General features: G+C 40.0%; 1 protein-coding gene across 31 annotated transcripts in view; it reads left to right on the forward strand.

The window, feature by feature from the left end:
* Nucleotides 1-24,377, forward strand: part of CADPS2 (calcium dependent secretion activator 2) — a 583,251-nt gene that overhangs the window by 201,001 nt on the left and 357,873 nt on the right. For all 31 annotated transcript variants that reach the window (XM_086395851.1, XM_086395848.1, XM_086395849.1 and 28 more), the window contains one exon: nt 3,960-4,292. In XM_086395851.1, coding sequence (XP_086251977.1) covers nt 3,960-4,292 — 333 coding nt within the window. The remainder of the gene's footprint in view (nt 1-3,959; nt 4,293-24,377) is intronic.

A 24,377-nucleotide genomic window follows, 5' to 3' on the forward strand; every position in this document is an offset into this window, starting at 1 on the left:
TTTCTGAAGCCAGTCATAAGGTATTTATGTTGTACTTTAAAAATATCTTGCCATTCCAGCTTTATATGATTACTACATTTTAAAAAATTGTTTCGATTTCAAATGTCTTCCCCTTAGAAGTAGTCTTCCATGTAACATTTCAGTATTTCTGTATCATGGTGCAATCTGGAGATAGAAACCACACAATAATTGAACAGGAAAATGTATTATAAACAATGAGAGATTTGCTACAGTGGGCAAAGAAAATGCAAGAATATAGGAGTAGCAGACACAGGCAGCAGAGCCCCCAAGGAAGCAACAGATCTGGAGGAGGGTCCCATTCCCTTCATCCCAAAGGCTGGGGGCCACATCTCACTGGAGGAGATGTGGTGTGTCCTACACAGACATTCACCGCCGTATTGTACCAGTGGGACCCACAGGAGTCTGCCTCCTGCAGTGCCACACCACACAAATGCCCAGGAGCCTGCCAGGGGGAGGGGTGCCTCTCTAAACCAGCCTTGGGGTCTGCAGAGAAGCTGCCCCAAGGATGGTACCCTGTGCCTGTAGGCAGATGAAAAGATTTAAGAACTAGAGCCCTCTTCCTCCAGTGTCCCTCCAGCACCCTCTAAAATTGTGCCAGCTGCCAGAGGCAGGGCCATAGAAGGCCAGACTGGAAAGCAGTGGGTTGACACTGGCAGTGCAGTTAGAGGAGGAGGAGAAAAGAGATGGAGACACCCCGGTGTATTTAGATGTATAATAGTTAAAGGCGTTTTTAGGTAAAATATACTGTTAAGTATCTTAATTTTATTTTCCTTGATTTAAATAAATGCACTCTTCTTATACCTGTGGCTTAAGAATTAACCGTAATTGGGCCATAGCTGGTTAAAAAAAAAAAAGAGGAAACATTGTGTATATGTGTCGTATGTTTGCCTGCTATAAAACTCACAACCCTTATAAGCTGTTGTTCAGTTTTCAGTCATGTCCTACTCTTTGCAACTCCATGGACTGCAGCATGCCAGGCTTCTCTGTCCTTCATCATCTCCCAGAGTTTGTTCAAACTCATGTCCATTGAGTCGGTGATTCCATCCAACCATCTTGTCCTCTGTTGTCCGCTTCTCCTTCTGCTTTCAATCTTTCCCAGCGTCAGGATCTTTTCTAAAGAATCAGCTCTTCACATCAGGTGGCCAAAGTATTGGAGTTTCAGCTTCATCATCAGTCCTTCCGAGGAATATTCAGGATTGTTTTCCTTTAGGATTGACTGATTGGATCTCCTTGAAGTCCAAGGGACTCTCAAGAGTCTTCTCCAACACCACAGTTCAAAAGCATCAGTTCTTTGGCACTCAGCCTTCTTTATGGTCCAACTCTCACATCCATACATGACTACTGGAAAAACCATAGCTTTGACTAGACAGATCTTTGCTGGCAAAGTAATGTCTCTGCTTTTAAATATGCTGTCTAGTTTTATCATAGCTTTACTTCCAAGGAGCAGGCTTCTTTTTTTTTTTTTTTGAATCAGTTCTAATGAGGTGGATGAAACTGGAGCCTATTATACAGAGTGAAGTAAGCCAGAAGGAAAAACATAAATACAGTATACTAACGCATATATATGGAATTTAGAAAGATGGTAACAATAACCCGGTGTACGAGACAGCAAAAGAGACACTGATGTATAGAACAGTCTTATGGACTCTGTGGGAGAGGGAGAGGGTGGGAAGATTTGGGAGAATGGCAATGAAACATGTAAAATATCATGTAGGAAACGAGTTGCCAGTCCAGGTTCGATGCATGATGCTGGATGCTTGGGGCTGGTGCACTGGGACGGCCCAGAGGGATGGTATGGGGAGGGAGGAGGGAGGAGGGTTCGGGATGGGGAACACATGTATACCTGTGGCGGATTCATTTTGATATTTGGCAAAACTAATACAATTATGTAAAGTTTAAAAATAAAATAAAATTAGAAAAAAAAAAAAACCCTACATATGTTGTCTACAAGAGACCCACCTCAAAACAGGGGACACATACAGACTGAAAGTGAAGGGCTGGAAAAAGATTTTTCATGCAAATAGGGACCAAAAGAAAGCAGGAGTAGCAATACTCATATCAGATAAAATAGACTTTAAAACAAAGGCTGTGAAAAGAGACAAAGAAGGTCACTACATAATGATCAAAGGATCAATCCAAGAAGAAGATATAACAATTATAAATATATATGCACCCAACACGGGAGCACCACAGTACGTAAGACAAATGCTAACAAGTATGAAAGAAGAAATTAACAATAACACAATAATAGTGGGAGACTTTAATACCCCACTTACACCTATGGATAGATCAACTAAACAGAAAATTAACAAGGCTTCTTTAATTTCATGGCTGCAGGGACTGTCTGCAGTGATTTTGGAGCCCAAGAAAATAAAGCCTGTCATTGTTTCCACTTTTTCCCCATCTATTTGCCATGAAGCAATGGGACCGGATACCATGATCTTAGTGTTTTGAATATTGAGTTTTAAGCCAGTTTTTTCACTCTACTCTTTCACCCTTACCAAGAGGCTCTTTAATTCCTCTTCACTGTCTGCCATAAGCTAGTAAGTTCAATTTAGTTCAGTTCAATTGCTCAGTCCTCTCCAACTCTTTGTGACCCCATGAATTGCAGCACGCTAGGCCTCCCTGTCCATCACCAACTCCCGGAGTTCACTCAAACTCACGTCCATTGAGTCAGTGATGCCATCCTAATTTAGTCAACCAAAATATTCAAGTCAGGAATACCCCCTGGCCAATGAGCAAAGATAGGAAACAGCATTTTGTACGAATGGTCTGAAAAAGGGAGAAATCAAGTGGGGCCAAGGTTTAGGACATGGTAGCTCAGATGGCAGTCATTGGGGCTGCTTTGCATGGACCGTGTGTGCTGCTGGCCCGCACGCAGACAGACATGGTAGTAGCAGAGAACAGGGAGTGGGGTCTTGATTTAGGAGCACCTTGGTATCCTGAGTCAGTTCTTAGGAAAATGATTGATATTAACTTGTGTTCCAGAAGTCTCAGCAATGGATGGAACTCATGGGGGCTATGTTAAATAGTCCAGCAGGCTCTTTGGAAGAATATTTTGTTATTATAGGAAGAAAACAGGAATGAAATCAGTCTCTTGTGACCTATAGAGGATTCATAGGAATATTAATAACAGAATCAATGTTTCATGAATCCTGACTGATGTTTGTTGATAATTGGGTCTTTGACTTAGAAGAAAGGAGAGAGATGAGGCCAAGTCTGATGTCTCCCACACAGGATGACCTTACTACTTGTCACCCATCTCTTCCTACCCACTTCAAAAGTGTCTCTCTCCCTAGTTGTCATTGTATTTTATTTCTTACCTGGCATTCGTGGACAGCTAGAAGTTTCTTAGATTTTGCTTTTTCATCGTGGATTCTTCGCAGCTGTGAGAAGTGTATGAGAAATTGGGGAGCTGGTGAAGTCATGCATGGGAACAGGTGTACCCCACCCCCATCTGTACAGGAGTGGTGATTAATGATTGTACCCAGAGGGTATTGACTTAGATACTAGACTTACAACACTGATAGCTTTCAGTTTCTCAAACCTTCTCCTTACTGAAGAACTACTCAGAACTCCCAAGTACAGATAGAGAAGCTGGGTCATCTCACCAATTACCTTCTCAATCAACTCTTAAGGGTATCAGTTGCAGAGATCCCCCCACATGACCTTCATGTGGGGAGTCTGTAAGTCAAGGACGGATCATCTTAGGAGGTCCTCAAAACTCATTGTTTTTTCTCCTAAATATTTCGGCATTTTAAGAGAGATGATTTGGAGCCTCTATTTTGTCACGAGTTGGCATGTTTTACAAAACATTTGAACCACTGAAGAATGTTTGGTGTCATAACTCTTGGATTGCTAAAAGCAGTTGGTATTAGTGGCCCCACCTAATTGGAAGTGGGTTTTTATTTTTTATTTATTTTTTGTTTGGTTTTCAGGTTTTTCTGAAGAGTGATCGAGTGGCCAGAATGGTTCAGAGTGGAGGATGTTCTGCCAATGACTTCAGAGAGGTGTTTAAGAAAAACATAGAAAAACGTGTGCGGAGTTTGCCAGAAATCGACGGCTTGAGCAAAGAGACAGTGCTGAGTTCCTGGATAGCCAAGTATGATGCCATTTACAGGGGTGAAGAGGACTTGTGTAAACCGCCAAACAGAATGGCCCTGAGTGCTGTGTCTGAACTTATTCTGAGCAAGGAACAACTCTATGAAATGTTTCAACAGATTTTGGGGATTAAAAAACTAGAACACCAACTTCTTTATAATGCATGTCAGGTAAGTGATTATGCTATTTCCTATTCTGCTGTCTGACTCAGAAAATGAATACCAAGTGTTTGCAAGCCTATAAAGAGGTACTTTACGTTCTCTCATCACTTTGTTTGAAATTTTGAGTGAAACTGAATTTTAATAAGTCAGATAATGACATTTGGAAGAAGCTTTAAAGAATTATTTGATAGGAGAAGAAGAATATCTGTGCATTTTATTCAACAAGTGATTGTTCTCATGTGCCCTATCTTAGACCATCAGATTTGTACCTATTGGGTGTATATGGGGCATGCCCTGAATAGTAAAGTGAAAATCATTTGTTATCTGAAGAAGCTGGGCAATTTATCATAAATAGGTATTCCTCACTGCAAAATAATTTTTTGAAAAGATATGATACTCATCTTCAGAGTTGTATGGCAGTGACTGAAATTTCAAAATTTTCCTTCCTTAACCCAGCCAGAGAGAATGAATTGAAGAAGGTTGCTAAATTTCATAATTTAGTAGTGACAGAATAAATAATACATTTGCTCCTCAGTTGTTATTTTAATCATGCATATCAAAAATTGAATAAAATGTCTGGTTTGTTCCATGTCTTTCATCTTTAGAGCCTATGATTTGTCTAAATGTATGCCTTCCATAGTTGTATTTTGCCTGCTTATTTTAGTTGTATAAATGATTGAACTGTACCCTAATAAACAATTTAAGTTGACAAAATTCTGGCATTTTAAAATTTGTGTGTTCATTAAGAGTGATACTTCTATAATGTACATATGTTTACATTTATTTTAAATCTTTTTGCAAATCTGCTTCTCAATTTCTGTATTCTATGTGTCATTTACTTTGCATTACTAATTTGTGAATCATTTCCAGCGAATAAATTAGCAGAGTTAATTAATAGACAAGCAATGTGGAACCTTAACCCTGTGAACAATTCATGCATTCACTGTAATTGTTTTCACTTGTTATTAAACCAGGTGGTGGTTTTGATAATATTGGAGGATGCCTGTAAAGCTAAAATCTTCCATTGTAAAAGAAGCACAACTGGGACTTTGTATTTTTAATGAAACAGTAACTCACTTGTATAGTTAAATATTGATGAGCATAATTTATTAGTAAGAGTCAGCTTTAGACATTCAGTAGATGTTTACCAACTATGCAAGTCAAAAACTTTGCTAGGTGTTGGAGAAACCAACCTAAACCAAATAAAATATTTGTTCTCTATGTACTGAAGTCTTAATGGAGTAGATAGACCTCTAACATCCATTATTACAAATGCTTTAGAATTTATCCTGAATTTTAGAGGGTCCTCACATAAATTCCTGTGGACTTGTGACTTTAAATTAATTCAAGATGTGTTAAATTTAATCTTTTGCTTACTTTTGCAGATGACTTCTACAGTAAGGGTTTTGACTTTTGACCCCCTGGTTTCTGTCCTCTGTGGTCTGGAACATACTTCTAGTTTAAATCTCCATCTATAATAATGCATGTATTTTTTACCTTCATTTCTATTGGTACTTAACCTCCTGTATCTTGATGCTTTTTAAGTTCGTACGCATTTAGCATTTTATGTCTTTTTGTGGAATTAACCTCTTCATATAAACTCCAGTTTTGTCCTTGATAATCTTTTTTCTTTTTTCCAAAGTCTGCTTTGTCTCACACTCATATGGCTTCTTCAGCTTTCTCTTTTAAAAATCTTTATTGGAGTATAGTTGCTTTACAGTATTGAGTTAGTTTCTGTTGTACAGCAAAATCAAACAGTTATATGCATACATATGCCCTCTTTTAAAATTTCCTTCCCATTTAAGTCACTACAGAGCATTGACTAGAGTTCCCTGTGCTATGCAGTAGGTTCTCATTGGTTGTATATTTTATGCATAGCAGTGTATGTGTGTCATTCCCATCTCCCAGTTCATCCCACCCCTGCCAACTTCACTCTTTGGTATCCATAAGTTTGTTTTCTACATCTGTGAATCTTCCTTCTATTTTACAAGAAACTTCATGTGTACCATTTTTCTAGATGCCACATATAAACGATATTATGCAAGTCTTTTTTTCTGACCTCACTTCACTCTGTTTGACAGTCTGTAGGTCCATCCACGTCTCTGCACATGGCACTCTTTCATTCCTTTTCATGGCTGAGTTTACTTTAACTTTCTTTTGGTTAAGGTTAGCATGGTGTATCTTCCTCCATCTGTTTACTTGTAGCCTATCTGATCCTTTGTTTAAAGTGGATTTCTTATAAATAGCACATTACTTCTTGTTTTTGTTTTTAACCCAGTCTGACAACCTGTCCTTTAATGGGTGTGTTTCGACCATTGTATTTAAAGTGACGGAACTGGACCAAATTCCAGTCTTTGTCAGCGCTGGCACTTTTTTGTGTTTGCTCTTTGTCTGCCCTCCTTTTTGTTGCCTTCTCTAATTTTAACTGGATTTTTGTGTTGTTCCATTTTATAGCCTATTTTGATGTACTGCCTATCTTTTTAAAGTGTCTTTAGTGATTGCCCTTGGTTTTACAATATGCATTTTAACATAATCTATGGAAAATCCCTTGGACAGAGGAGCCTGGTAGGCTGCAGTCCATGGGGTCGCTAAGAGTCGGACACAACTGAGCGACTTCACTTTCACTTTTCACTTTCCTGCATTGGAGAAGGAAATGGCAACCCACTCCAGTGTTCTTGCCTGGAGAATCCCAGGGATGGAGGAGCCTGGTGGGTTGCCATCTATGGGGTTGCACAGAATCGGACACGACTGAAGCGACTTAGCAACAGCAGCAAGCTCATCTTCAAATAACACTATAGGGCTTCAAGTGTAGTAGAGTTCTCCCATAATAGAGAATTCTCAATTCCTCACTCCCATTCCTTGTGAAATTTCTGTCATTTATTTCACCTATAGTATGTTCTATTCACCCATCATATGGTTACTACTATTGCTTTTAACAGATAACTTTTAGATCAACTAAGAATAATAAAAATAAAAGATACACACATATATAATTTCACCTTCATTTATTCCCTCTCTGACACTTTTCTTTCTTCATGTGTAAGTTTCTGACCTGCATCATTTTCCTTATCAGAAAAACTTAACATTTATTGAAAGGCATGACTACTGATAATGAATTCACGCAGTTTTTGTTTTTCTGATAAAGTCTCTTCCTCCTTTATGTTTAAAGGATAATTTCCCTAGATATAGACTTACTATATCTTTTTTTTTTTTTCTTTTAACACTCAAGATTTTACTCCATTGTCTTGCTTGTGTGGTTTCTGAGAAATTTGATGAAGCTCTTATACTTGATTCTCTCCAAGTAAGATGTTTTGTTTTTGTGTTTTTGTTTGTTTTTGTCCTCTGGCTTCCTTTAATATTTTCTCCCTATCTTAGTTTTTTGTAGCTTGAATATGATATGCCTGCCTAGGTATGAGTTTTTAATATTTTTATTGCTTGGAGTTTGTTTTAGCTTTCTGAATTTGAGGGTTGGTGTCTGTCATTAACTTTGGAAACTTCTCATCCATTATTAACTTCAGATGTTCCTTATATCCTATCTTTACCTTCTCCTGCTAGTATTTTAGTTATCTTTTTTTATGTCTAGTTATGCTACTCCTCATAGTTCTGGAATGTTCTGTTTTGTGTGTGTGTTTTGTTTTTGGTTTGTTTTTTATTTCTTTTTCTCTTCGCATTTCAGAGAGGAAAGTTGCAGCTGACCTTCAGGTTCGCTGATTGTTTCCTCAGAAGAATTCTGATTCTAAAGAAAGAATCCACAGGAAGGCATTGTTTTGTCAGTGATTTTGATTTCTAGCATTTCCTCTTGACTCTTCTTAGAGTTTCCATCTCCCTACTTATATTACTCAGCTGTATGGTTTCAACTTTTTCCATTAGAGCCTTCAATATACTGTTAGTTCAGTTCAGTCGCTCAGTCATGTCCGACTCTCTGCGACCCCATGAACCACAGCACGCCAGGCCTCCCTGTCCATCACCAACTCCCAGAGGCCACCCAAACCCATGTCCATTGAGTTGGTGATGCCATCCAATCGTCTCATCCTCTGTCGTCCCCTTCTCCTCCTGCCCTCAATCTTTCCCAGCATCAGGGTCTTTGCACATGAGTCAGCTCTTCGCATCAGGTGGCCAAAGTATTGGAGTTTCAGCTTCAACATCAGTCCTACCAATGAACATCCAGCACTGATCTCCTTTAGGATGGACTGGTTGGATCTCCTTGGAGTCTTCTCCAACACCACAGTTCAAAAGCATCAACTCTTCGGCGCTCAGCTTTCTTTATAGTCCAACTCTCACATCCATATATGACTACTGGAAAAACCATAGCCTTGACTAGATGGACCTTTGTTGGCAAAGTAATGTCTCTGCTTTTTAATATGCTGTCTAGGTTGGTCATAACTTTCCTTCCAAGGAGTAAGCGTCTTTTAATTTCATGGCTGCAGTCACCATCTGCAGTGATTTTGGAGCCCAGAAAAATAAAGTCAGCCACTGTTTCCACTGTTTCTCCATCTATTTGCCATGAAGTGATGGGACCGGATACCATGGTCTTAGTTTTTTTCACTCTCCTCTTTCACTTTCATCAAAAGGTTCTTTAGTTCCTCTTCACTTTCTGCCATAAGGATGGTGTCATCTGCATATCTGAGGTTATTGATATTTCTCCCAGCAATCTTGATTCCAGTTTGTGCTGCCTCCAACCCAGCGTTTCTCATGATGGACTCTGCGTATAAGTTAAATAAGCAAGGTGACAATATACAGCCTTGACGTACTCCTTTTCCTATTTGGAACCAGTCTGTTGTTCCATGTCCAGTTCTAACTGTTGCTTCCTGACGTGCATATAGGTTTCTCAAGAGGCAGATCAGGTGGTCTGGTATTCCCATCTCCTTCAGAATTTTCCACAGTTTATTGTGATCCACACAGTCAAAGGCTTTGGCATAGTCAATAAAGCAGAAATAGATGTCTCTTCTGGAACTGCCTTGCTTTTTCAATGATCCAGTGGATGTTGGCAATTTGATCTCTGGTTCCTCTGCCTTTTTTAAAGCCAGCTTGAACATCTGGAAGTTCACGGTTCATGTACTGCTGAAGCCTGGCTTGCAGAATTTTGACCATTACTATACTAGCGTGTGAGATGAGTGCAATTGTGCGGTAGTTTGAGCATTCTTTGGCATTGCCTTTCTCTGGGATTGGAATGAAAACTGACCTTTTCCAGTCCTGTGGCCACTGCTGAGTTTTCCAAATTTGCTGGCATATTGAGTGCAGCAGTTTCACAGCATCATCTTTCAGGATTTGAAATAGCTCCACTGGAATTCCATCACCTCCACTAGTTTTGTTCGTAGTGATGCTTTCTAAGGCCCACTTGACTTCACATTCCAGGATGTCTGGCTCTAGGTCAGTGATCACACTCTAGGTCCCATCATGATTATCTGGGTCATGAAGATCTTTTTTTGTTCAATTCTTCTGTGTATTCTTGCCACCTCTTCTTAATATCTTCTGCTTCTGTTAGGTCCCTACCATTTCTGTCCTTTATTGAGCCCATCTTTGCATGAAATGTACCCTTGGTATCTCTAATTATCTTGAAGAGATCTCTAGTCTTTCCCATTCTATTTTTTCCCTCTGTCTCTTTACATTGATCGCTGAGGAAGGCTTTCTTATCTCTCCTTGCTATTCTTTGGAACTCTGCATTCAAATGGGTAGATCTTTCCTTTTCTCCTTTGCTTTTAGCTTCTCCTCTTTTCACAGCTATTTGTAAGGCCTCCTCAGACAGCCATTTTGCTTTTTTGCATTACAGTTACTTAAATTCCTTGTTTCTTAACTACATCTGTGTCACATCTTAATCTGATTTGGAGGCATGATTTATCTCCACAGACTGTTCTTTTTTCTTTTTTGCCTTTTGACATGCTTTGTAACATTTTGTTGAAAGCCAGACGTGTAATATCAGGTAATACATGCTGTGATATATTTGCCTTTAGTGTCAGCACTAATGTTAGTTTGACTGGGAGGTTGGTTGGGTTTAATATTTGTTGTAGCCACAGGTATAAGAAGCTTTAAATTCTTCTAGTGTCCTTGCCTTTGTCTCTTGTCTTGACTTGGTCTTCCCTAAGTATTCCTCTTCAGAGTGCATCTTGCAGCTCTTTTAGGCATGGCCAGATGTTATTCTGGAGCCACTGGTAGTGTGGTAAGGTGTTGGGGAGAAGGGAGTGTGTTTGTTCTACAATTTGATAAAGTCTCAGTCTTTCAGAGGATCTATGTCAGAAGAAAAGACCCCGATTCTGGGAAAGATTGAAGACAAAAAGAGGAAGGGGGCAACAGAGGATGAGGTAGTTAAATGGCATCACTGACTCAATGGACATGAATTTGAGCAAAGTCTGGGGAATAGAGGAGGATAGAGGAGTCAGGTGGGCTGCAGTCCATGGGGTCACAAAGAACTAGACCCAACTTAGGGACTGAGCAACAACAACAGTATCTCAGCGCAGTAAACTTCACAGATGTTTCTATCCTTTGTCCATGAATATTGTTTTTCCTCTTTCTACATCCCTTTATCTCCTTCCCTAGCTGAACCATCCCTATGTATTTCCTTGAAATCTTGACCCTGTTCACACTGGGGTTTTTGTTATTATTTCCTATAGACGTGACAGAAAGACTGCAGAGGACTAGAGAGGGCAGCCTCCTCCTCCTCTAGCTGGGATTTGTTTTTCCATGTTTTCCTCTAGCCAAGTCTTTCCCCCTTTGTTAGGGAGAAGAATCAGGGAGGTATAACAATGGCTTTTCTTCCCCTCTCCCTGCTAGGTCCACATGTGAAACCGTTTTGGATCCTTACTGTGAGAATTTGATGAGGTTACTGGAAGAAAGCCCAGGAAAGCAAGGAAGCTCCCTTATGGTTACAACCCCAGGAGTTTCTCACTCTCGGCCCTCAGCTTCTAGTTATGTGCCCAAAATTACTTGTCAGATAAATGATTCTATATTTCTGGCATCCATTGACTTCTGCTCTAAATGTAGTATCTCTCTGTTTTGCCTGTGTTTCCAGATACTGGGTTAGTGGTTTGCCCCGAAACCTCAGTTCTCCCATAAGTGAAGAAAAGTCATTGATTTTCAGCTTCTCCAACTCTTATTGTAAGGACAAGAAGGATGACATCTTCCAAGCTCTTTACATGTCTGAGCTGAAATTGGAGTTCTCTTCACTTCTAAGATTTGAAAGAAAAGCTTAAAGATTTTTTGATTAACTTAAATTACAAAAATACTCATACATAAGCAAAGAGCTTTCCTTTGGAATAACAATCACTTTTCAGAAATGAGGAAAATAAATGGATTGTTGAGAAAAACAGCTGAGATTCTTTTTTTTCCCTGTCAAGAACCAATCTATCTTATCTGTTCCTTTGTTGTCTTTCAACAGAGTTTAAAAAAGAAAAGATTATAGAAACCACAGAAAATAGCCTGCCCAGTATAGGAAAGGAATGATGTGAGGAGAGAAATCCAGAGAGCAGGGCTTGGAGGAGCAGAGAGGGTCTAAAGCTAGCTGAGTGGCTGGCACCTGGCTCCAGGTATGCTATGCTATGCTAAGTCACTTCAGTCGTATCCTACTCTGTGTGACCCCATAGATGGCAGCCACCAGGCTACCCCGTCCCTGGGATTCTCCAGGCAAGAACACTGGAGTGGGCTGCCATTTCCTTCTCCAATGCATGAAAGCGAAAAGTGAAAGGGAAGTCGCTCAGTCGTGTCTGACTCTTAGCGACCCCATGGACTGCAGCCTACCAGGCTCCTCCATCCATGGGATTTTCCAGGCAAGAGTACTGGAGTGGGGTGCCATGTTGGTGGAATTTTCTCCACTTTCCCTGGGTCTCAAGAAAAGCTCTGAGGCTCTTGCTAAGTGTAACACTCTTGCTTCTGTATTTATTTACCCTTGTCTGACCCCTTGTTTTTGCCAACAGCATCCTCCTTGTTGTTCAGTCTCTCAGTCGTGTCCAATTCTTTGTGACCCCATGGACTGCAGCATGCCAGGCTTCCCTGACCTTCACCATATCCTGGAGTTTGTTCAAGTTCATGTCCATTGAGTCAGTAATGCTCCTAGGAGTGCCCTCCTAGGAGATCTCAAAGACATGTTGTTGCTTCAGAGTCAGAAGCTCAGAATAGGAAGCTATTCTGCTAAGACATGCAGGAAGTCTACAGCCAGACAGCCCCTGGGGACTTGGGAAGGAAGGGATATGAATGAGAGATACAGCCAGCAAGAACCCCACATGGTTTTGTAACCCTTGTCCCAGAGCCCTGGGAATTGCATCTAGAATGGAAAAATAGGAAGCCATCTTCTGAAAAAGCATAGGTGTTTCTGTGACTTCCAGTCAAAGCCAAGAACTTAATAAATTCAGAATGAAGGCATAAAAGAAACTCTCATATCATAATTAAGTTATGAAACCAGAGATAATCAAAAGAAAAATTATTTACATTATATCAGAAATAAAGCATAAGAACAGCCCACATATGACATAGATGAGTGATTGTGCTATTAAAACTGTCCGATTTTGGTTTCTTTGGTTTGAGAATATTGTGTGTGCATTGGAGCACAAAATGCTAAGGAAAAAAGATGGAAAAGAGCGCAAAGTGTACATTCAGCAATGAGCAACATAACAGTACCACAATCTGACACCATTAGCCGTCATTTACTTGAATCAGGGTATTAACGTAACAAGGGTGAAAGAAGCCCAGTCTGTCAGTAGAAGGTTTAATTTCAGGGTAACTCTAAGGAAATGCAGTGGACTTCAAGTAAATACAGTTATACTTGGGAAAAGGAAGCTAGTTGATATTAAAGCTGTGTGTTTTATAGTCTTGGGTATAATTTTTATCCTTTTAATCACCTATTTTTGAATTAAAATACTGTTGCCTAAGTGGTACTAGTAATGAATCAGCTGCCTTTCTTTGAATGGAAATGAAATGCTTTTTAAAGATTATTTAAAAATATGACAAAGGAAGGTGCGGTTTGTTCAAATCAATTAGTTGACCCATTCTGTGTAATCCTGTAGGGAATACAGATGTGAACATAGACGTGAGATTTAGTTATTTGCTAGCTTTCATTTAAAAGAAAAGAAAAGCACTGCTGTACATGCCTCAGTGATGTGGTCAGTCCCTGATACACCTTCTTGAGGTTGAAGATGCCACGTTGGGGAGGACTGTGTAATCTTCAGGTGTGTCATGAAAGAGGGTCAGGAGGACAAGAAGATGCTGTGCATTCTGGGGGAGGGAGGAACATGTGCAGGTATGGAGATATAAGCAGACCCTGGCGCCGCGGGGAGCTGCTAGTATAAGGAGGGGTTGGGGCTGTGGTTTAAGGTGATATTAGCACTTGTGGGTAAGGCTGTTGTAGATTGCAGAGACACATTCCTAAATGAAAATAAGCAGAGTCTGAGCAGTGGAATACACAGTCCCATATACAGGCTGTCATTCTCCCTCTTCTACCTCTGTATTTTAAGAGGATTAATTAACTGAATTTTACAGCCATCTAAATCCTGATCTTTTCTGCCAAAGGCAATCTTCATTAATCTTTCATAATCTCATTCCATTCACTGCAGAAAGTCTCACCCATGTTTACCCAAGAGTCAAAGCAAAGTTAACTTAAATCTTCCTCTTTAAATACAGCCCCCCACTCCTCCTCCAAGTTCCTTATATCCTGCAGACTCTTAAGAACTGTGTAAAGTAATACTCCTGAATTGTTTGGATGTTTGTAAGGAATAAACAGGAATATTTATGAATAGTTAAAAAGTATTGTGTTCAATCTTATGATTTCCTTTCACTAAGAATTCTCAGCTTTGGAGATTAAGTGCTTCAGGTCTAGAAATTAAAAAATAAAATAACAGAGGCAGTTGCAATGCCTCTTGCATCTCTCATTATGAGAGTCTTCGTTTGAAAATGCAGAAACCATGAGGCATTCTGTTCTGAAGACCCACTATCAAGGTTGTAAAGGGAAAATAGAGATGTGCATTCTCAGAGGAAATTGATAGCTGCCTTTCACCACTGTCATCTTTTTTCTCAAATAGTAGCATGTGGCTGATAATACATTTTAACATAATTTGTCTACTTTGGCAAATATAGAAAAGCACATTCTATAGAGACAATTACATTTGATAACAGTCATTTGCTAGATAGGAAAATAAAGTTGAGGAAATGACTGTTAGCAAGGTATATCTTTCCTTGTGAGTGTAATTTTAAATCTCAAAATGCTTGAGGGAAATATTCAAGTGAATGTCATTAAATGGCAATTGTCATGTTTTAGGAAACAGCAAGAAGCAACTGAAGACCTTGAGACTGATTGGATCTTATAATACCTGACTTTTGAAATCCTGAATTTAATAATTGAAATAGCTATAAAGTTTATATACATATTCACTTTTAAAAGTGAAGGTATCATGATATAAGTTGATGAATCTGATTTCTGTTAAATGAATTAGAGTTTGGTTAATAATATTGAATCAATTTCTTCTCTAAAAATTAAGGCTTAAAAATTGTGAATACTACTGTATTCTTAAATCAATTTATAGCTTTTATCAGTGTTGCTTCATTTGACTTTGTATTATTATTATTTTTTTCTAATCTTTGGCCTCTGTGTATACAGTGGCTCAGATGGTAAAGAATCTGCCTGCAATGAGGGAGACCCAGGTTCAATCCCTGGGTTGGGAAGATCCCCTGGAGAAGGGAATGGCAACCCACTCCAGAATTCTTGCCTGCAGAATCCCCATGGACAGAGGAGCCTGGTGGGCTATAGTCCAAGGGGTTACAAAGAGTCGGGACATGATTGAGTGACTGTCACTTTCACTCATGTGTAGGGGAGCTACATAAAAATATTTCTAAGTAAGATTTCTCCTAAAATGTTTTAATTTCTTTTTGCTTTCTCCCGAATCTCATCAGATAAAAATATAGCCTACCATCAGACATTCTGTGCGTTGTTTTTAGGCTTTTCTTCTTTACCTTGATCTAGCCTGTTGAAATTAGGATTTTATTCCAATATTTCCACATTATTTTACATGATAAGACAACAGAAATCTACAGAGATAAGGCATTTTTGTAATAGTAATAGAAGGGAAAAGTGTATTTGCCAATGTGCTTTGTGACCTATTTCATCTATTCATGAATAAAAAATTATATGAATCTATTGTTCCAAGTATAATATGAATGCTGTTCTCAATTTTTCATGAAAATATGTTAATGAAATATCCTATCAAAATTAAAATTAAATATATGTGATAAACATATTTCTTTTATACACCCAAAAACGCTTGTTGAATTCCTTCTAAAAATACCGGTTGACAATGAAGATACAAAAATGACAAGATTTTATCCTTTCAGTCAAGGTAAAATGACAAGATTTTATTCTTTTCCTCACAGTGTTTGGTGTGGTCAGGAGACAGGTATGTAAAGGAAAAATGATGAGTGGTATAGTTAATCAGTGTGTCTTTGAGGTTATTTATGAGGCAGTATGTGAGCACATGGATTACAGTATCTTAATTTGGTACTGGATGGTCTGCATGGATTTCTTTAGTGCTCCTCCCCTCCACGTTAGAATGACCTGAGGAGCTTTAAAAGCCACTGGATTCCTGGGCCCCACTTCAGACTAAGTGAAACAGCCTGTGGATGTGGGGCCTAGTGTCTGTTTTGTAACCGCTTTCCCGTGTGATGGCTGAGACCCAAGGACCCCTGGGGACCTGACAGTTCATTTGAGGACTTCATGCCATGGTCACTTCTAACTGTAGAGTAGGCTGGGAAACAGGCTAGCTGTGTGCCCAGAAGAAGAAAGGATTTGGAAGAATGGAAACTCAGTCCTCTTTTGGAGCTTCAGTGAAGGTTCTGAGGAGGACAGTTCCTGAATTTTGGAAGCTGCACAGAAATTTAGCCAGCTGGAGGAAAACAACATGTACAGAGGCACAAGGAGAATGAAATGGCTTGGTATCTGTGGGGTTTGTGTCTTGCTGAACTAACAGATGAGGCTACAGAGTTAGGAAAGGACATGAATATTAAGGACCTTGTATGCTAGTTGGAAGAGCTTGGGATTATCACATAATAGGGAACACTGTTGGTCTGTGAGCAAAGGAAATGACAGGAGCGAGTTGGGATTCTGGAAAGATTGCTCTCTGTGTTCTAAAGAATGGGTTGCATGTGGCCCATCCCCTGTCTCACCTGACCTGTGGGCGTAGCCAGCATTGCTAGAGACAAAAATGGAACATGACCTACATGTTAATCATTAGAGTAGATGTGAGGCTCTGCTTCTTGCCCTACTGTGCTCCTGTTTTCCTCTGTTGGTTTATGAAGTTCCTAGACAATTGGATTTCACTTGGGCATCTCTCTTCATATTCTCTTGGATCCATACCCTGTATTAGGCTTCAGAATCCTCCTCTGTTCCCACACTTGGAGCTTTAATCTGAGTCAGAGCACTCAATCACCTGCTCGCCTTAAGGCACCTGTGCGTGCTCAGTTGTGTCCATCTCTTTGCAACCCCATGGACTGTAGCCCTCCAAGCTCCTCTGTCATGGAATCTTCCAGACAAGAATACCAGAGGGGGGTGCCATTTCCTCCTCCAGGAGATCTTCCCAACCCAGCAATCAAACACACATTTCCTACATTGGCAGCAGATTCTTTACCACTGCACAACCTGAGAAGCCCTTGTCTTAAAAGGGATATGATGAAAGCCCAGGAATTCAAGCAGAAAATGGGAACAACTTGAGTCTGTAGTTTAAGACATACTGTTCTCTAGAACTGTGGGTACCATCTACCTATTCCTCTCCCTTACATTTTATAGAAAAAATAGTATGCTTTAATGGCTCTCTTCCATTTTATGTTGTCTATGTTTATTTGATGGAACATTTATATTAACCCTGGTCTGATAGGGGCATCGCTGATTCGAGTTTCTTTCAACATAGTACCCATTCTGTTCAGATATTGATCCAGGCTATCTGTATATGGCAGTCCCTCTTCCTATGGAGCAATGTTGTGGGGTGGAGGCATATGTGGGGGGAAAATTAAGCATTCCATTGTGTACCTGATGAAATCAGAATGTTAGTTGTCCATGATGGTAGGTGGTAGTTGAAGCCTGAAATTTCAACAAGAGATCAGAGCTGGAGATAAAGATTTGGAAATCGTTTTGATAAAGGTAAGATTTTAAGTCATGAGACATGATGAAATCATATTTGTAGAGTTTGGACCTCCAAAAAAAGGGGGGCCCGGGGTAGAAACCTGCAACACTAGGATTTAGAGGTTGCAAAAAGGGGAAAGAGCCAGCGATGGAGGAGGAAACCAGAAAGGGTGGTGTCAGGAAAGTCACGGAAAGACATTTCAAGGAGAGTGGTTACCCATGCCACGTGACAGCAAAGTGACCCCTGAGTTTGTCAAGTGGAAGACATTGTTGACATGGGAAGCTTTTCTAGAGTGTTAGGGAGCAAACCTGATTGGAGAGGATTAAGCGAAGAACCAGGAAGGTAAAAAAGAAGTGTTAACAGGAAAACTTCAGGGAATCAGCTAGCAGTGAAGAATATTAGTCAAGAAATTCCTGCTATCTAGTATATTGAATCATTTTATTAAAAGAAAACAATTTACCAAGTGCTTTCTATGTGTCCGGCTCATAGCATCAGACTTGACTCTTAGTTGTCTATTGCTTTCAGATTTTTAGAAATATAAGGACCACAGAACCTTGACTTCTTCTGGTAGGTGGTCAGGAAAACTTGTTCTTACAAAGCACTTTTTTAAAAAATGAAACTTGGAAAAAGCTAAAGAAGAGGGATTGATGTATGCTTACAAAGAGTATTCTGTGAATTTAACTCTTTTAGCTGATTATTGGGGTCATGATATCCTGAATCGTCTGCTTAAGACCAGAAAGAGACGAAATACCTCCATTTACCCTAATCACTTTAGATAGAGCAGGGCCAGTTGATCATTATCTTAGTAAGATTTTCCTTGTGTAATGGGTAACAGTCATGTTTCTAGCTATTAATATTTGTTACAGACTGGTAGAAAGGCCTCTTTTTAAATGTATAAAAATGATGTTGTATCCTATTTGCAAAGTGTTCTCATGATTCTGATGTGAATGTCTCCAGATGAATGGCCTTTATATCTTTTTTATGAAGCCTCATCAGACGTGTGTGAACTTACTATGTACATGGTTTGGTACCAAGAGGAACAGTGTTTGAAACATATAAATAGACTTGCTACCTTGTTTGTTTGTTTGAGAAATCAGATGCTGTTAGGACTGTTGCACTGAAAGTATTGCAGTGATTTTTTTATTTCACTATGCTTATTTTGAATATCACTTTCTTTCACCCTGTTCACATGGATCAGCTCTTCTTTCTACTCTTTTTGTGGCAGACTTCTGTATCTGAAACTTCTCAAAATCGGTAGGTTCAAAATGCTATTTTTTTCTCATCTCAAACCTGGTTCTACTTATGTATATTCATCTTTCCAACTCATAACCAGGAGCTGTTCCTTTTTTACTACCTTCAGTCCAGACAATGCTGCTGCTGCTGCTAAGTTGCTTCAGTTGTGTCCGACTCTGTGCAACCCCATAGACGGCAGCCCACCAGGCTCCCCTGTCCCTGGGATTCTCCAGGCAAGAACACTGGAGTGGGTTGCCATTTCCTTCTCCAATGCAGGAAAGTGAAAAGTAAAAGGGAAGCCGCTCAGTCGTGTCCGACTCTTGGTGACTCCATGGACTGCAGCCTACCAGGCTCCTCCGTCCATGGGATTTTCCAGGCAAGAGTGCTGGAGTGGGGTGCCATTGCCTTCTCCAATCCAGACAATGGACTGGCACCATTACTTTCTCTCTGTGTTGAATTGTCTGTTCCTGTCTTAATTCCATGTCCATCCCCACAGCTGGAAGCTTCAGTACCTCTCATATGTAGCATGATAGTAACCTTTCACCTGCTTCCCTCTTCCTATCCTATGTATCTTTTTGCCAGATTAACATTATTGAAGTGTCATCCTGTTTTCATGATAACCCATGCCTCAGACAGTAAAGAATCTGCCTGCAATGCAGGAAACCCAATTTCAATCCCCAGACCATGAAAAACCCCTGGAGAAAGAAATGGCAACCCACTCCAGTATTCTTGCCTGGAGAATCCCATGGACAGAGGAGGCTGGTGAACTACAGTCCATGATGTAGCAAAGAGTCAGACATGACTGAGCGACTTTCACTTTTCACCATCCTGTTCTCTTCATGACCCAGCTTTGAATAGGGAAAAAATATGGTGGCTATGAGCAGAATGAGATTCACCCCTTGGCTAAGTGTTCATCATCTGTGGTGTTCATCTGGCCCCCACCTGGCCTTCTTAGATTCTTTCCCAGGTTCTCCCCCTGTAACTATATTACATATCTCCTGTGCAAGGTAAGCCAAGTCACTCCCTGTTCCTCATTAACACCCTGTATTGTCTTGACTTTTCATTTTGTCTCACTTTACTCTTTTCACTTGTAATCCTTCTTCTCCATTCTTGAAAATGCAAGACAAATTCCATTTCCACAAATCTTTCCCTCACTCACATTTCTTAAATATCACAAGAGGTGGGGAAATTCCATGAGGAATATACAGTTCCGGAGGCCCGGCGTGCTGCAATTCATGGGGTCGCAAAGAGTCGGACACAACTGAGCAACTGATCTGATCTGATCATACTCATGTGTATTAGTGTTAGTTGCTTAGTCCTGTCTGACTCTTTGCAACCCCACGGATTGTAGCCTGCCAGTCTGTCCAGTCCATGGAATTTTCCAGGCAAGACTGCTGGAGTGGGTAGCCATTCCCTTTTCCAGGGGGTCTTCCTGACCCAGGGATCAAACCCAGGTCTCCTGCATTATTGGCAGATTCTTTTTTTTTATTTTTATTTTTAAACTTTACGTAATTGTATTAGTTTTGCCAAATATCAAAATGAATCCATCACAGGTATACCTGTGTTCCCCATCCTGAACCCTCCTCCCTCCTCCCTCCCCATACCATCCCTCTGGGTCGTCCCAGTGCACCAGCCCCAAGCATCCAGTATTGGCAGATTCTTTACTGTCTGAGCCACCAGTTGTTGTTCAGTCGTTGCTGTGTCTGACTCTTTGCAACTCTGTAGATGGCAGCATACCAGGCTTCTCTGTCCTTCACTATCTCCCAGAATTTGTTCAAACTCATGTCCATTGAGTCGTGATGCCATCCAACCATCTCATCCTCCATCGCCCCCTTCTCCTCCTGCCCTCAATCTTTCCTAGCATCAGGGTTGTTTCCAATGAGTCAGCTCTTCCCACCAAGTGACCAAAGTATTGGAGTTTCAGCTTCAGCATCATTCCTTCCAATGAGAATTCAGGGTTGATTTCCTTTAGGATTGAACGGTTTGATTTCCTTGCAGTCCAAGGGACTCTCAACAGTCTTCTCCAACACCACAGTTCAAAAGCATCAATTCTTCAGTGCTTAGCCTTCTATATGATCCAACTCTCACATCCACACATGACTATTGGAAAAACCATAGCTTTGACTAGACAGACTTTGTTGACAAAGTAATGGCTCTGCTTTTTAAATACACTGTCTAGGTTTATCATAGTTTTTCTTCCAAGGAGCAAATGTCTTTTAATTTCATGGCTGCAATCACCATCTGCAGTGATTTTGGAGCCCAAGAAAATAAAGGCTGTCACTGTTTCCACATTTGCCCATCTATTTGCCATGAAGTGATAGGACTGGTTGCCATGATCTTAGTTTTTGAATGTTGAGTTTTAAGCTAGACTTTTCACTGTCAACTTTCAGCCTCATCAAGAGGCTCTTTAGTTCCTCTTTGCTTTCTGCCATTAAAGTGGTGTCATCTGCCTATCTGAGGTTGTTGATATTTCTTCTGGCAGTCTTGATTCCAGCTTGTGATTCATCCAGCCCAGCATTTTGCATGATAAACTCTGCATATAAGTTAAACAACAGGGTGACAATATACAGTCTTGATGTACTCCTTTCCCAATTTGAACCAGTCCATTGTTCCAAGTCCAGCTCTAACTGTTGCTTCTTGACCTGCATACAAGTCTTTCAGTGGCAAATAAGGTGGTCTGGTATTCGCATCTCTTTAAGATTTTTCCACAGTTTGTTCTGATACACACAGTCAAAGGATTTAGCGTAGTCAATGAAGCAGAAGTAGATGTTTTACTGGAACTCTCGTGCCTTTTCAACGATCCAAAGGATGTTGGCAATTTGATCTCTGGTTCCTCTGCCTTTTCTAAATCCAGCTTGTATGTATGGAAGTTCTTGGTTTACATACTGTTGAAGTCTGGTTTACAAGATTTTAAGCATGACCTTGCTAGTGTGTGAAAAGAGTGCAATCGTGTGGTAGTTTCAATAATCTTTGGCATTGCCCTTCTTTGGGATTGGAATGAAAACTGACTTTTTCCAGTCCTGTGGCCATTGTTGAGTTTTCCAGATTTGCTGGCATATGGAGTGAAGCACTTTAACAGCAGCATCTTTTAAAATTTGAAATAGCTCAGCTAGAATTCCATCACCTCCACTAGCTTTGTTTGTAGTAATGCTTCCTAAGGTTCACTTGACATCACGATCCAGGATGACTGGCTCTAGGTGAGTGATCACACCACAGTAGATATCTGGGTTATTAAGACCTTTTTTGTACTTGCCATTTCTTCTTAATCTCTTCTGCTTCTGTTAGATCCTTGCTGTTTCTGTCCTTTATTATGGCCATCTGTGCATGAACTGTTCCCTTGGTATCTGATTTTCTTGAAAAAATCTCTTGTCTTTACCATTCTGTTGTTTTCCTCCATTTCTTTGCATTGTTTACTTAAGGTTTTCTTATCCCTGAGCCACCAGGGAAGCTAACATAGCTATACACACCTCTTTTATTGCATTATAACAACTTGAACATATTAAAATATTTGAATCTTTGTACCGTTAATTATACTGTAATATTTCATGTGTCTCCTGTTGGGGGACTCATGGCAAGTGACCAACAGAGTGAAAGCTGGGAGTGAGGTGTCGTGAAAGGAGTAAGTGGTGGTTACATTGAACCCTCAGGTCAAACTACAGGATTCAGAGCCTGGCCTTTCCAAGTATTAACTGTGTGACCTTTACCCTAGAAAACTGCTTAAACCTATCTGTGCTTCAGATTTTTCATCATTAAACTGGGATAATGATAACTACTCCATATGGTTGCTCTGAGGTTTCAATGCAGTAATGTTTACAAACGCTTAGAATGGTTTTTGACATAGAGTGCTGTATAAATTTACTCTTATTAGTCCTGGTGAGACTAAAGTTATAAACTGCACTGCAGAGTTCTCTAAAATCGCTGATAGTGTCTGTGTTATTTTACTTACTGCTAAAATCTATTTCATTGTTATTTCATTAATGTGAATGTATATTTACTTATTTTATTGAGGGAAGTGTAGTTCGTAAATAATTGCTTGAAAATGTAAGCTCATGACTTCTGTCTAGAAGAGAAAATGTTAATACCAAATGGAATACTAAAGAAAATTTCATGATGTGTAAAAATTTGCAAAGTTCTACCTACCATTTTAGAGAATATATATGACTATTCTCCAGGCTATCAGAGTCCTCTGGTTTTTATGTTTGAGGTTACATTTCTTATGTTTTTACTTTTGAACTTTTTGATCCATTATTTAATATAGTTTAGTTCAGATCACATAGGGCAATTTTATATCTAATTAACTCATTCATCTTTCTTCTACTTTTAAGTAGTAATGATAGGGAAGTGTAGTTCGGGAAATTCATTTTTAAGACTCTTAGAACTGTGCTACAAGAATCCATGGCAGAACTGCTATTTCTGAGTCAGGTTCCTTATACATAATTTAGAAAGTAGATATAAGAGTGTTCTCTAAAAGCTTTGCCTCCAGCAAGAGAGTGGTACCTGATTCATACATAACATCATACAGGCAATGGATTGCTCTCCAGAGTATGGGAATAACTTCATTTCCTTATATTCTTTTTGTTGTATGAAATTGCACAAAGAGTTTTAGTTGCCTTGTAGTTTCTGGTTAATTGTCAATGATCAGAATAGCAGGGAGGAAGATTTTTGTTGTTGTTTCTTTTTTTGAAGGAAGGTGCTTCATGAAAGATGAGTCAAACTGGAGGGATGTTAGGGTCCAAAAACCTTACAAATACAGGTGGTATTATTCTCTTTATTTATTGTATGTTAGAACTGGGAGTAGTTACTTGAATCTCCCACCATTGGAGATGGATTGGTTTAGGCCTCTTGTCAGGGAGATAGGATGAGCTAACAAGTGTCATATGTTGCAGTGTGAGGTAGAGTTCATAAATACCGGAGAAGCTGAACAATTAGAAGACAACTATGAGAGAGATGTCATCAGGCAATTCCTGCTTTGTTACTCGGTAGGTAGGTAGGTCATCTTCGCAGAAGATCTGGAGATTGATCTGGGCAGCGAAGGTAAGAAGAGCAACCCAGGCAGGAGAAACATAAGCAAATTACATGGTTGGGAAAATGTAATGTGTTTTGTGTATAATGGACAAACGAATTTTATAGATAATGTAACTGTCTGGGAGGTTAAAAAGTGAGATTGGTACAAGATAGGGTAGACCTGAAAACTAAGCCAAGCTATCTGGGTATCATTGGTTCATTCATATCCATTTATCCCTGTTCACTTACCCGCATCCTTCCATCACCTGCCCTTTACTCCTGGACTTCTCTTCTAAGCTGTTAGCCTGATCGACGGTAGTGAGAATCATATGTGGAAGTAGGGGAGCCATGATAAAGAGTAGACTGTAAAGAAGGGCAATTCAGTCTTAGTTGAGGCCATTGTTGGATGCCTGAAAGTAAAGATCTTGCCATCAACAGAAGATGAAGAGCTGGGCCTTGGGAGGGAAGGCAGAGCTATGTGCTAACTTGCAACATTGTATTGAGAAACAACTACAGACAATAGCTAAGAACCAATTGTGTGTGCTTAAGGGCTGAGAGCGGAGAAGGCCCTGGCACCCCACTCCAGTACTCTTGCCTGCAAACTCCCATGGACGGAGGAGTCTGGTGGGCTACAGTCCATGGGGTTGCTAGGAGTTGGACACAACTGAGTGACTTCACTTTCACTTTTCACTTTCATGCATTGGAGAAGGAAATGGCAACCCACTCCAGTGTTCTTGCCTGGAGAATCCCAGGGACGGGGGGGCCT

Source organism: Bos grunniens, chromosome 4 (assembly GCF_055505025.1).
Source record: "Bos grunniens cultivar Pamir isolate PY7600 chromosome 4, Bosgru_T2T1.0, whole genome shotgun sequence".
Lineage (NCBI taxonomy): Eukaryota > Metazoa > Chordata > Mammalia > Artiodactyla > Bovidae > Bos > Bos grunniens.